The following is a 14,183-nucleotide window of genomic DNA, read 5'->3' on the forward strand; positions in this document are numbered from 1 at the left end:
TTTAAAATGGACTATTTCAAAGTGGAATAGTGTTTTATGGTCAGACGAGTCCAAATTTGACATTCTTGTTGGAAATCACGGACGCCGTGTCCTCCGGGCTAAAGAGGAGGGAGACCTTCCAGCATGTTATCAGCGTTCAGTTCAAAAGCCAGCATCTCTGATGGTATGGGGGTGCATAAGTGCATACGGTATGGGCAGCTTGCATGTTTTGGAAGGCTCTGTGAATGCTGAAAGGTATATAAAGGTTTTAGAGCAACATATGCTTCCCTCCAAACAACGTCTATTTCAGGGAAGGCCTTGTTTATTTCAGCAGGACAATGCAAAACCACATACTGCAGCTATAACAACAGCATGGCTTCGTCGTAGAAGAGTCCGGGTGCTAACCTGGCCTGCCTGCAGTCCAGATCTTTCACCTATAGAGAACATTTGGCGCATCATTAAATGAAAAATACGTCAAAGACGACCACGAACTCTTCAGCAGCTGGAAATCTATATAAGGCAAGAATGGGACCAAATTCCAACAGCAAAACTCCAGCGACTCATAGCCTCAATGCCCAGACGTCTTCAAACTGTTTTGAAAAGAAAAGGAGATGCTACACCATGGTAAACATGCCCCGTCCCAACTATTTTGAGACCTGTAGCAGAAATCAAAATTGAAATGAGCTCATTTTGTGCATAAAATTGTAAACTTTCTCAGTTTAAACATTTGCTATGTTATCTATGTTCTATTGTGAATAAAATATTGGCTCATGTGATTTGAAAGTCTTTTAGTTTTCATTTTATTAAAATTAAAAAATGTCCCAACTTTTCCGGAATTCGGGTTGTATATATATATTGCATTTTAGGTTATTATTCTGCTTTGCAGTTATAAAGACGTAATTTAAATTGCAAGATCAAAATTTAATTTTACTTTTTGTCCATATAAATATCAGCATCTGCACCAAAAAAAATTGGCCTCTGAATAAAAAATTTTTCTTCCGTATTTTCACTATATCATATTAAATGAGCTATAAAAACATTAAATATCGAACTTCATAGGTTCAATAAATTGTTCTAAAAAAATTATATATATTATGTAATTATATAGTTATGTTGTATATGTATGTTACTGTGAAATTCAACAGTTAAAATAAACTTTAAAGAAAATTGGCAGATTAAATGTTTTGCAATGTGAAAAGAATAATACCATTCCCTTAATAAGCATATTTTACTGAATTCATTCCTATACAATGTCTGTAAAGCTTGCCTTTGCAGTAGTAATCGAAGGGGCGGGGTTTAGCAAAAGGTCAATTCCTGCGCAGGTCTTTGATTGGCAGGTCTTTCTGAGACGTTGCCCCAAGCGGGACAAAAGGAGAATGCTTGTGCACACAGCTGTTTGTCTGACAGCACATCGGAGTCACACGGTCAGCATCCAGAAAGCAATGACATCATCACCCTGCCCTGCCCCCAGCTCAGATGAATAGATGTGGTGAGCTGGAGTAAAGTGTTGCATCATTGTCCCAGCTGCCCCTTCACCCCACAACGCTAATGGCTCCCTCTTGTCTGTGTTGGAGTATTGGTTTTTAGATTTAGAGACACTGAAGGTAATTGTGAGAGATCTTCCTTTGTTGCTTGTGAACCGTCGGTCATGTGTGCGATGTCATGATTATTTGGAATTATTTAAAATTATTATTTGAATCAATTCTCAGAACTCTGATTCAACAATCTGATGTCATCCTTCGGAATGTTTATGGCAATCTTGCATGGCATTGTCAAAATATGTCTGTGACAGTAAAACATATTTTTATTATTAATACTTTAGAAGTTCTTCTTTTTTTTTTTTTTTTTTTTTTGCAGTTGTGTAAATTCAACTCCTGATTTTCATGAAAGACCCTTCAAATGGCTCTGCCCATAGGAAAATAAATCACAAATGTGTTTGATAATATTTATTTTGAAAAAAAAAAAAAATATATATATATATATATATATGTATATATATATATATATATATATGTTACAAATTATTTAAATTATTTAAATAATTGTTGTTTTTTTCTTTTTTGTATTTTATTGTTAAACTGTTTACATAAAAAAAAAAGAAAAGTTGATAGAAATTCTCTCTTGAGCATCTTGCCATTATCATAATAGGCATTCTTTTTTTTTTTTTTTTTTTTTTGCTTGTCAAAACTGTAACTGAGGATCTTTCAGACAACATGCCAAACTATGGCAATGTCAATGAAATTACCACCTTAGATTTGGAAATGCAATATCATTTTCATGAAGCGAAGACATGCCAGTCGGTGTGTGTGTCTGTCACTGGCATGAAGAGGGCAGCATTTTACCGATATCAAACCCATGAGACCTTCACTTCAAAACACACGGTTTGTTGCCACTCTGCAAGAAAAGCGTCTCACCACAAACTAATCATGCTGATGTAAAACGGTGCCTGTCACATGATTTTTATATTACCAGCTGAGCCCAGAGGCCCTGGCTGTTGCCACGCTTTGTTTTACGTGGTCTTTAAAAGCTATTTTAGTCGTGAGAAAGCACTTCTGTGCTTGTAGTGTCATGGTACATTTACATGACAAAGGCCCACAGAGATATAAGTGCTGTTTCAGAGTCCTCTGGGTCCGTCAGCCGCTCTAACCTCTTCCAGACACCAGCCCTGATCCGTTTCCACACTTGACTAGATCCATATACAGTAAAACTGTTTTATACCCCACAATGAATGAGAGTGATTTAACAGGTCTTCCACTGCATGATGGTTTTCCGCGTCACACAACACTGAGAACTTATTGAAAAAACCATGTGAATACAAAAGCATATACTTAAAGCAAGAGAGTCCTTTAAGTTTACTTTTCTATTCAGCATTACATTTCTTATGTTGTTTCAACCCATATATTGCTTTCTTGTCTCTTTAAAACACTAAATGAAAGCATTGGAGCTCTGAAAAATCACATTACTCCCAGTCTTTGGCTCTTTTTGAGTTGGACAACATCACGTCAATGAACTGGAGATTCGCTCCCACCAGATCTTTGACTCAGTGAGTTGTTAACAGGAGATTCACTCTCACCAGATCGTTGCAATCAAATCTGCAAATGAAATATTCAGTGCAAATTATGAACCTGTTCACTGAGAAGAATCGACTCAAAAGAATGAATCGGTTACACATTTGACATCGTGTCTCCTTACTTTTAAATAATGGCAAATAATCTATTTTTATGAAAAATAATGTAAAAAAATAAATAATGAGAAATGTTGCTTTGGCAACTAACTGTAATAAAATTTTTTTTTAAATATTTATTTTATTTCAGTTAAGGTTTATTTTAAGTAACAACATTTTTATGGTCTTAGTTTTAGTTAACTATGACAAGACTAACACAATGTTTTGTGTTTCACGCTTGACAGAAAGCAATACTGCTTTTGGAACGACATGAAGGAGAGTAAATAATGCTGAAATGTTGCATATATTTATGAGATTGTCAAATAAATAATTGCACATGCATTATAGACCACAAACAATTTGTCCATCAGAAGTCTTATCTCAGTGTCTCGTCACTCATCTCTCTTATCACTATAATAGTTAAGAAGGCACTTCAGCGGGCATCGTATAGTGATTATGTAAGCTTGACCACAGCTGAGCAAATTACAGCTTCATTCAGCACAACTCAACACTACCCATTACAGTTCAAGGACCGGTGGGTTACTCGTTCCCCCGACACTGACTTGGAACATGCTGCTGTATTTCAAGGCAATGGACAAGGTATTATAAGCCATAAATGCTATCGCTCCCTCGTTCTCCTCACCACTGTTTGGCCTTGCTGTGTTTGCTAAGCTGGCTAAATTTATCTTACCAAGATTTGCGAATTCCCAGCTCTCCTTTCATGCGCTTTAAACACAAACAGACAGTGATGTGTCTTCCTGGCCAGGCCTGTTCCAGCTCACTGTACTTCCCCTTTTCTCACGTCGCACATCTAGGAGAGGAACGTTCACATGTAAATGAGACATTTTGCTGCAGCGCGAAGAAAACAATGCACGCAGTGAGAAAACACTTGTTTAATTGCACAGAGTAAGACTCATTCATGACTGACTGTGTAAATATATGTGTAAAACATCCATAAAAGCATTTTAAAGAATGATTTTATGAACCATTTACCTAGAACTTTGTTTTGTTTGAGTTTAGAGTTAGATTTTATTTTATTTATAAAAATGTAACTATTTAGAGCTCAACGGATGCAAGGAGCAACTAAATAAGCTTTGTGTACCACAATCAATGGTTTTCACTTTAAATGGAACCCCACAGCAACTCTAGCCATCTTTAAGAACGGAGGGAGGGAAACAAGATCACAGAAAAGAGAGAAAAAGACATGTCTAAGGAGTCTTTGGATTGTCTGCAGACAGACACATGGCCTGCAGACGTGCTGCTGTTGGCTTTAGGCTCATGACTCATAGAGTATGTCTGCTGCAGAGGGGCTATCTGTGTCCCGCTCCGGCTCGCCGGTCTGTTCTACACATGTCTGGAGCCATGATACATGATCCCAAAACTCCCATCCAGAACAGGGCCTTCAGAATCTCAGCTGGAATCTGCCCCACATTTGGCTCTCAGCATTTTACCTCCTTACTACTGTGTTTTCAAGGCAGCTTTAACATATTTTTCCGTTTTCTTTGTTGTTGTTGTTCCTTTTCCAGGTCAAATAGAAAGAAATTAATAATGGCTTGGAACTAGTGTATTGTAATATTAATGTTGTATTTTTATATTATATTGTAATATTATACTTAATTATGTCAGAAAACCTTGAAATTGAAGCTCCAGGACCTTCACTTAACAATGGTGAGATAGTTTTCAGCAGTGACTGAAATGTTAGATTAGATTTTTTTAAGTTATATTATACACTTCCGTTTAAAAGTTTGTGATCAGTAATTATTTTTGCAATTTAAAATAAAACAAATTCTGTTTTAATAAGTAAAATGTAGTCTATTTCTGTGATCAAAGCTGAATTTTCAGAATCATTACTCTAGTCTTCAGTGTCACATGATCTTCAGAAATCATTCTAATATGCAGATTTATTATCAATTATGAAAACAGTTGTGCTGATTAATATATATATATATATTTATTTATTTATTTATTTGGAAAGTGATGCTTTTTTCAGGATTCTTTAATGAATAAAAAGTAAAAAAAAAAAAAAACTTTTTTTATTCAAAATAGAAATATTCTGTTCAAACGTTTAAGGTTAGTATGGTTTTTTTTAAAGAAATTAATACTTTTATACAGCAAGGATGTTAAATTGATAAAAAAAATTATAGTAAAGACGTATATTTCAAAATAATGTATACGTATATATCTGTGTGTGTTTGTGCAAGTGTATGCATGCGTGTATGTATTTATATATACACAGTGGGTACAGAAAGTATTCAGACCCCCTTAAATTGTTCACTCTGTTATATTGCAGCCATTTGCTAAAATCATTCGTTATTTTTATTTATTTTTTTGCCAAAAAATGAAAAACTGAAATATCACATGGTCCTAAGTATTCAGACCCTTTGCTCAGTATTTAGTAGAAGCACCCTTTTGATCTAATACAGCCATGATTTGTTTTGGGAAAGATGCAACACGTTTTTCACTCCTGGATTTGGGGATCCAAACCAACGTTTACCAGGTTGGATGGTTAACGTTGGTGGACAGCCATTTTCAGGTCTCTCCAGAGATGCTCGATTGGGTTTAAGTCAGGGCTCTGGCTGGGCCATTCAAGAACAGTCACGGAGTTGTTGTGAAGCCACTCCTTCTTTATTTTAGCTGTGTGCTTAAGGTCATTGTCTTGTTGGAAGGTGAACCTTCGGCCCAGTCTGAGGTCCTGAGTACTCTGGAGAAGGTTTTCATCCAGGATATCCCTGTACTTGGCCGCAGTCATCTTTCCCTTGATTGCAACCAGTCGTCCTGTCCCTGCAGCTGAAAAACACCCCCACAGCATGATGCTGCCACCACCATGCTTCACTGTTGGGACTCTATTTGACAGGTGATGAGCAGTGCCTGGTTTTCTCCACACATACCGCTTCGAATTAAGGCCAAAAAGTTGTATCTTGGTCTCATCACACCAGAGAATCCTTCATGTGTTTTTTAGCAAACTCCATGGAGGCTTTCATGTGTCTTGCACTGAGGAGAGGCTTCTGTCGGGCCACTCTGCCATAAAGCCATAAAGATGGTTTACTTTCTACAACTTTCTCCCTCCTCCCGAATGCATCTCTGGAGCTCAGCCACAGTGATCTTTAGGTTCTTCTTTACCTCTCTCACCAAGGCACTTCTCTCCCGATAGCTCAGTTTGGCCGGACGGCCAACTCTAGGAAGGGTTCTGGTCGTCCCAAACGTCTTCCATTTAAGGATTATGGAGGCCACTGTGCTCTTAGGACCCTTAAGTGCAGCAGAAGTGCAGCAACAAGTGCATGTTTTTTAGTGATGCACCGAAATGAAAATTCTGCGCCGAAACCGAAACCGAAAATTTAGGATGAACTTGGCCGAAAACCGAAACTGAAGCCGAAAATGGCTTCTTTTAAAAACGTGTATATATATTGCTTGGATTTAATGGATCTGAATTGAAAAATCAGAATATAATAATCAAACTTTTATTAACAGTTAAATAACAAAACATAAAATATTTTTTACAATAAATATAAATAATAATTATTCTTCAAGTTTTATGTTCCATCAAATAAAATAGTTTTTTAAAAATTAAAGTTTTTTTTTAAAAAAAAAAAGAGATTTTTGCAGAACAAATGTTACATATTGCAACTTTGGTGTCCTCTCGTATAGGGCTGTCACTTTTGTGAAAAAAAAAAATCCTGTTCGATTTTTGAGACATAGGCAAAGTGTTCATTGAATCGTTAGTAAATTGCCTATATTTGGCGTTGATCCGTTTTTCAATGCCAAATATAGGCAAATCCACCGACAACTAAACAGGCATTAGGGCGAACGTAAAGAGGGCGATTGAGACGCGCACAAGTCAGCAATGTGGACTGCCATAACATCAATGAAAAACATTACTGAAGGCTACATTGATATTATGCACTAATAGGCTCTGTCTGTGTGTGTGTGTGTGTGTGTGTGTGTGTGTCAGAACCTGCAGTTGCTGTGTGACGCGCGTTCGCTGCGAGCGTATAGTGACGAGCTGGACGCGCTCCGAGAGAAGGCCGTTAAAATCGATTCCCTGTTTTCGTTTTTTCGAAACTTGTGTTGGTTGGTCCGATCGATTGTGCAGCTTTTGTGACAAGCCTTTTTTGATGCTTAATCTTTGATAGGCAGACGCGTGATAACAGCTCGACCGTGAGTGAAACCTAAGCGCTTGCTCACGGATGGGAGGGGCGGGTGACATTCATTTTCGGTTTACGTTTTCGGCTGTTTTTTTTATTTCGGCCCGAAACCGATAATGCCATTTCGGCCGAAAATTTTCGGCGGCCGAAATTTCGGTGCACCCCTAATGTTTTTGTTAACTTGGCCAGATCTGTGCCTTGCCACAACTCTCTCTCTGAGCTCTTCAGACAGTTCCTTTGACCTCATGAATCTCATTTGCTCTGACATGCACTGTGAGCTGTAAGGTCTTATATAGACAGGTGTGTGACTTTCCAAATCAAGTCCAGTCAGTATAATCAAACACAGCTGGACTCAAATGGAGGTGTAGAGCCATCTCAAGGATGATCAGAAGAAATGGACAGCGCCTGAGTTAAATATATGAGTGTCACAGCAAAGGGTCTGAATACTTAGGATTATTTTATATTTTAGTTTTTCTTTTTTAATAAATCTGCAAAAATGTGTTTTTTTGTCAATATGGGGTGCTGTGTGTACATTAATGAGAAAAAAATAACTTAAATGATTTTAGCAAATATATATATATATATATATATATATATATATATATATATATATATATATATATATATATATATATATATATATATATATATATACGTAGATGTATGTATCAGCAGCTACAGCACACTGCTCTGTTGTTTGGCTCTCAGGGACGGTCAAGGCCACTGTGTCTGAGTTGGTCAGTGTTTTGAGAATCGAAGAGACTCTGTTATCAGTTGCTTCAGTCATTTCAATTATTATTATTACTTTTTTTCTCCATTTCTGTGATAAGTTGTAGCGCCTGCTTGTCTGTGCTACCATTGCCCACTGCTGATAAAGACAGCAAGCCTCTCGCTCTCTCAGGTCAGTTTGGACGAGAGGACGATGGGATTCTGCTCTGATCTTAACAGCATGTGGAGCTTGTGTGGACAGAGTCTGACTGCAGGTTGTGCTTGATAAGTGAGCGCAGGATGAGAAAACTGAGTGTATGTGTGTGTGTGTGTGTGTGTGTGTGCGCGCACTTGGAGGGAATGTTGTGTGAACGTGTTTATTTGGGTATGGTGTGTGTGTGTGTGTGTGTGTGTCTATGGGGGATGGAAGCAGAAGTGTGAAGTTCAATGGTTTTGTGTACAGTAGGGCTACCACTGATGATTATATTGATAATTATTCTGTTGATTTGTTTCTTTAATTATTATTATTTTCTGTGTTTTAGTAAAAAATCATGTTATTTTGCATCCCTATATAAGATAAGACGTGCTGAAGCAGTGAATTCTTTGATGACTTGTTTGCTGTTAGGATGAGCTTTTTTGTAAAACGAAAATATTCATTATATTCAGTAATCTGGGTTATTGTGCTTGTTTTTCTTTGTAATTTTGTGCATGGTATTTGAACATGAGGGCATGTCACACAACTACACTACTGCAGAGTGTGACTGGATATTTGTCACAAACAAAAGATAGGAGAGGCATTTTGTTCTCCCTTAAATATTTTTATTGTATTTTATTATTTATTTTAAAGAAATATGGTCCACATTTGTGGTATTTGTGCTCATATTTTATTTTATTTTATAAATATTTACTTTAATTGTATTTGTGGCTAACAGGAATTAAAGTGGTGCTTGTGATGGATTTTAAATGGTTTGTTTACCCAAAAATGAAAATTATGTCATTAATGACTCACCCTCATGTCGTTCCAAACCCGTCAGACCTCCTTTTATCTTCGGAACACAGTTTAAGATATTTTAGATTTAGTCCGAGAACTCTCAGTCCCTCTATTGAAACTGTGTGTACGGTATACTGTCTATGTCCAGAAAGGTAAGAAAAACATCATCAAAGTAGTCCATGTGACATCAGAGGGTCAGTTCGAATTTTTTGAAGCATTGAAAATACATTTTGGTCCAAAAATAACAAAAATGACAGCTTTATTCAGCATTGTCTTCTCTTCCAGGTCTGTTGTGAGAGAGTTCAAAAAGTGCAGTTTGTGATAACCGGTTCGCGAATGAATCATTCGATTTAACGGTTCTTCTTGAACCAGTTCACCAAATCGAACTGAATCGCTTGAAACGGTTCACGTCTCCAATAAGCATTAATCCCCAAATTACTTAAGTTATTCACTTTTTTAATGAGGCTGACACTCCCTCTGAGTTCAAACAAACCAATATCCCGGAGTAATTCATTTACTCAAACAGTACACTGACTGAACTGCCGTGAAGAGAGAACTGTAGATGAACACCGAGCCGAGCCAGATAATAAACGAAAGATTGACTCGTTCTCGAGTCAAGAACCGGTTGGGTGAACTATCCCTTTAAGTGGGTAGTTTGGCAGATGGGCTATTTTTAAGCATGAGACTGTTGATGGTTCGCACTCTGAAAAACTAGACAAAGTCTTTTTCAGAGTGCGAACCATCAACAGTCTCTTCTACATTTTACTGGTTTTCACGCACCTGGACTTACAACCAGCCTTCTTCTGAGTGCAACAATATTCCCTTGTCCTATTTTTAAGCATAAAAATAATTAATGTTAGTGTGTTTTAATTTCCTATTTTTGCAAAATAGTGTAGATTATAATATTGGCCATATTAATGATCATAAATAAATGTATTTACTGCTTATCGGTTTCAGCCAGACTGTTAATATCAGTGCACTCCTAATTCATACAGCACAGGCCTTATAAACGCTCCAGGTTTCCAGTGTTTTTTTTAGTCTTGCATGCTCATGTTATCTGAGACTCCTGTGTAACACCTCCCTCTTTCCTTCTCCAACAGTGAGTTTTGTGTTCTTGTCAGCAATCCGCTTCCTTCACAATGAGATCCTTTCCGCCTACAGAAATCTCAAAGTTTTACACAGATCAGATTTCAGACAGAAGGTGCAGTGCAGAACGTCATATGAGGCTGGAAAGTGCATGACAGGCCTTGCTATCAACACATGAATTACATCAGGCTTTCCCACCCTGGAAAGTTGATGTGATTTCTCAAGCGTTTGCGATTATCTGCACTAATATTCCCTGATGACCTTTGGCTCACCTTTAGCTTGTGTGTTGTAATAAAGCTGACTGATCATGAGCCTCTCGAAGCTGTCAGCTAAATGAAAATGGATTAAAGCAAGAGACGGATATCTTTTTTTTTCTTGTTCTTTTTTTAATTCCAGTGAAACTTCCTTATTATTACTTAAACATCAAATTCATCCACATAATTTTTTAATATTTTTTTTATATAACTTTATATAATACTCCTATATGTAAAACATTATTTTAACCTTTCATTCCTTCAGGTAGAAAGAAAAGGTGAGATTCAGCTTCAATAATGAACTCGATATAGCGTAGCTTGTCAGTGAACTACGGCTCTGTGTATTAATTGATGCTCCATTTGGAAACCATTTGAAAGCAGGTGATGGGGGTTTACCGCTAATCACAGAACCAGCTTTACTGACGAGACGCACATGATCATATTGTTTGATATATCCAGGCGGCAAGGAAGTCGACCGGAAGTTGAAGTCGGCCGCGTGCCGCCATCTTGTAGCAGAACTTCACTTGCGTTAGAATTCCCATTGACTCTCATTCATTTTGGCGTCACTTTGACAGCGAATAATTTTACATCTGAGGCGTTTAAAGACTCCGTTTGTCCATTATTTATTTCTAAAGATACACGACAATGTATAAAGGGCTCCATTACCTTCTATGTTACATTATGGCCCCGTAGAAACAGTTTTTGTAAAAATAGGCTAACGATTGCGCCATAACCACTCGACTCTCTGTCGCATTACCGTACAGACAGGAGGAGAAGCTCGCAGGCAATTAACTTAATATTGCGTACTGGCGTTACATTTTAGAATACTATACAAAATAATTAATCAGAATACTTATTCCTGCTCACTCACGCCAAAGAACTCCCCGCTCAAGCTCGCCGTCTCTGCAAGATTAACGATGGCAGTTTGCACGCACAGCTACTAGAAGATTTACATCTGTCAGACAGGTTGCTGACGTCATCAAGTTTAGTTTGAGTCTGCGCGTCAGAAACGGAAGTGCTAAAAAATGCTAAAAATGGGCTTCACTTGTCTCAACTGAGTTCCAATGCGGTCGCTGTGTCCGTTTCTTTTACTGTCTATGGATATATCATCCAGCCCTAGAGGCCAGCCTAAGGCACACCTGAGGCCTGTACCATGAAGCTGGATTAGCTGGCTGGCCAGGTAAGTTTCAGGTTAGTTTGCACCAATCCTGGGTTTTAGGTGCCATGTAAGTGGCTTGGCTTTTAGCGGCATTCATTGCCATAGTAACTTACACTCCATGGCTAACCTGCTCCGGGGCGGGTTATGTTCTGGTTTAAAGATCTCAAATTGAAGGTGGACCAATCAGATGTGAGGAAAGTGACACTTCTGATACAATGATTTATACAATTATTATGATTCATATTGTTATTACTATTATTTATCTATTACACACAAGCAATTTTAGTTTAACAGTTATTATAAATCATTTATTTTAAATAAATATTAATGTATACAGATAATGTAATATAAACTATAAATAAAATGTAGTATCAATAGATTACACTGTTTAAAAAATAAAAAATCTGACCTTACTTGTTCGAGTCTCTATCACTATATATTTTCAAATGTATAAACTAACTTAACAAGTTTCACTTGTCACTGCACTGATAGAGCAAGATGCTTTCTTTTTTTTTCCTCCTTCATGTTTCATATAACGTTTAAATTTGTCATATTCTTCAATCTTTTAAGCTTTAGCAAAACCTTTAACATTTAGTTTTGAATCTCGCTTGGTCTCTGGCAAGAAGTAAATCAAACCTTCTACAGGCTCCTGTGCAATAATAATGCTGTCTAATCAGCATCTTGATATGTCACACCTGTAAAGATTATCTCAGCAAAGAAGTGTTCACTAACACAGATTTATTTAGTTATTAGTCTTAGCCAAAGTAGTTTTAATTAGATTTATTTGTTTTACTTAGTTGCTTAGTTACTTACTAGTCTTTCAAATTAGCTCCAGTTGTTTTCATTTAATTCTCATTTGTTTGTTTGTTTACTAGACTTTCAGATTAGCGCCAATCGTTTTAATTAGATTCTCATTTATTTATTTACTTACTAGTCTTTCAAATTAGCTCCAGTTGCTAGTTTGTTTGCTGTACTTTGATCTGGATCTGAATTTGACCTGTGTCATGAAATCAGTTTATTAACATTTAGTTCACAGAAAGAAGAAAAACATCTTCCATGTCCTGATGAAGATATTCATGTGAAAGAAGTTGTGTTTGGCGTCTGATTAGGAGTGTGAATCAATGCGTCCTCTCAGCGGGGGATTTCTGCGCTCTAAAAGCGTGCTGCCCTGAAGGCCCTCAGTTAACCCTGCAACACTAGGGTTGTAATGTGACTAAATAACTCTAAATATTCACAAAGCCAAAAATAATTTTTGCCATCCTCAGCTCTTTAATGGGAGACAGTCTGCAGTACAGGTCACATCATTCACCTTTCGAGGGAAGTCTAAGGGTTTGCTGTGAGATAATGTTAGTTTTTCCCTGACCTCCCTGATGTTCTAACTATACTTCTTTAAATGGCCATTTTATCAGGAGTTTTTATTAGAATAGGGAGCTTTTTTTTGCAGGGAAAAAAAACACTGATCGAGTTCCCAAGGCCATAGAAGGATGAGTCTAGAGGAGGACGCATCTCACGCCGAGTCTCACACGGATGTCGTCCCTGGAAGGAAGACAGACTCCAAAGTCTTATCATAGATTTAAAAGAGTAGACATTAACGTTTGATAACTTCTCGGCTACAGCTGTTTATTAGCAACAAACGTCACTCATAGAAACGGCAGATCTGAAGGTGTACAGAAGAGATCCGGGCCGAGGAAAACAGTATGAATTTCCACGCCAGAAGAGTCACGTTGCCTACTATCACACCTCTCTGCCTGTCAAAAAGGGTATGAATGTTTAATATTTATGTTTTTTTACTGAAAAGATTACATTTATTGGTTATGGCAGAGGTTTTAGAGATTTTTGACTAGGTTGAACATTAACATACTCTATTTTCTCAGTTGTGCGACTGCAAATTCCAATAGAGCATATATTTATTTATTTCCTCCTCTCTGGAGCTGTGAAGGGGGAATAAAGCAAAACAAAATCTCAGTTGGTCATCTGATCATCAGTTATAATTTCCTGTTGCATATGAATAGCTGAACATTTCAAGTGAAAAAAGTTTGTAAACATTTGAAAGTATTTCTTCCTCATTTTGTTCAAAAGTAAATAACATTTATTTTAATATGATATAGAATATAATAATTTATGTATTTATAGAATATATTTATTTTTTATATATTATGTGTAAGTGATCATTTGTATGTACAATTAATAGTTGGAATAATATTAATGTCCATCATTTGTGTGTGTGTATATACAGGTCCTTCTCAAAAAATTAGCATATTGTGATAAAGTTCATTATTTTCCATAATGTAATGATAAAAATTAAACTTTCATATATTTAAGATTCATTGCACACCAACTGAAATATTTCAGGTCTTTTATTGTTTTAATACTGATGATTTTGAGGCCAATTGAGCACAGTAATACCATGGTCAGTAAACAATTTACCAGTGGTTTTGGCACTGTGAGCAGGTGCCAGGTCGTGCTGAAAAACGAAATCTTCATCTCCATAAAGCTTTTCAGCAGATGGAAGCATGAAGTGCTCCAAAATCTCCTGATAACTAGCTGCATTGATCCTGCCCTTGATAAAACACAGTGAACCACTGGACTTCAGGCATTTTGGCATTTCCTTCTCCCCAGTCTTCCTCCAGACTCTGGCACCTTGATTTCCGAATGACATGCAAAATTTGCTTTCATCCGAAAAAAGTACTTTGGACCACTG

At 37.0% G+C, this 14,183-nt stretch overlaps 1 protein-coding gene across 3 annotated transcripts in view; it reads left to right on the forward strand.

Moving 5' to 3' along the window:
* The window catches only part of LOC132153204 (growth factor receptor-bound protein 14-like), an 86,241-nt gene that overhangs the window by 39,312 nt on the left and 32,746 nt on the right, over positions 1-14,183 (forward strand). The window contains exon 1 of one of the 3 annotated variants that reach the window (XM_059562545.1): positions 12,864-13,242. The exons of the other annotated variants lie outside the window; for them this stretch is intronic. Within the exon in view, the coding sequence (XP_059418528.1) occupies positions 13,180-13,242 (63 nt within the window). The 5' untranslated portion in view covers positions 12,864-13,179. Of the gene's footprint in view, positions 1-12,863; positions 13,243-14,183 lie in introns of those variants that run through there. 3 annotated transcript variants of the gene reach the window in all.

This window comes from Carassius carassius, chromosome 11 (genome assembly GCF_963082965.1).
Source record: "Carassius carassius chromosome 11, fCarCar2.1, whole genome shotgun sequence".
Classification (NCBI taxonomy): Eukaryota; Metazoa; Chordata; class Actinopteri; order Cypriniformes; family Cyprinidae; genus Carassius; species Carassius carassius.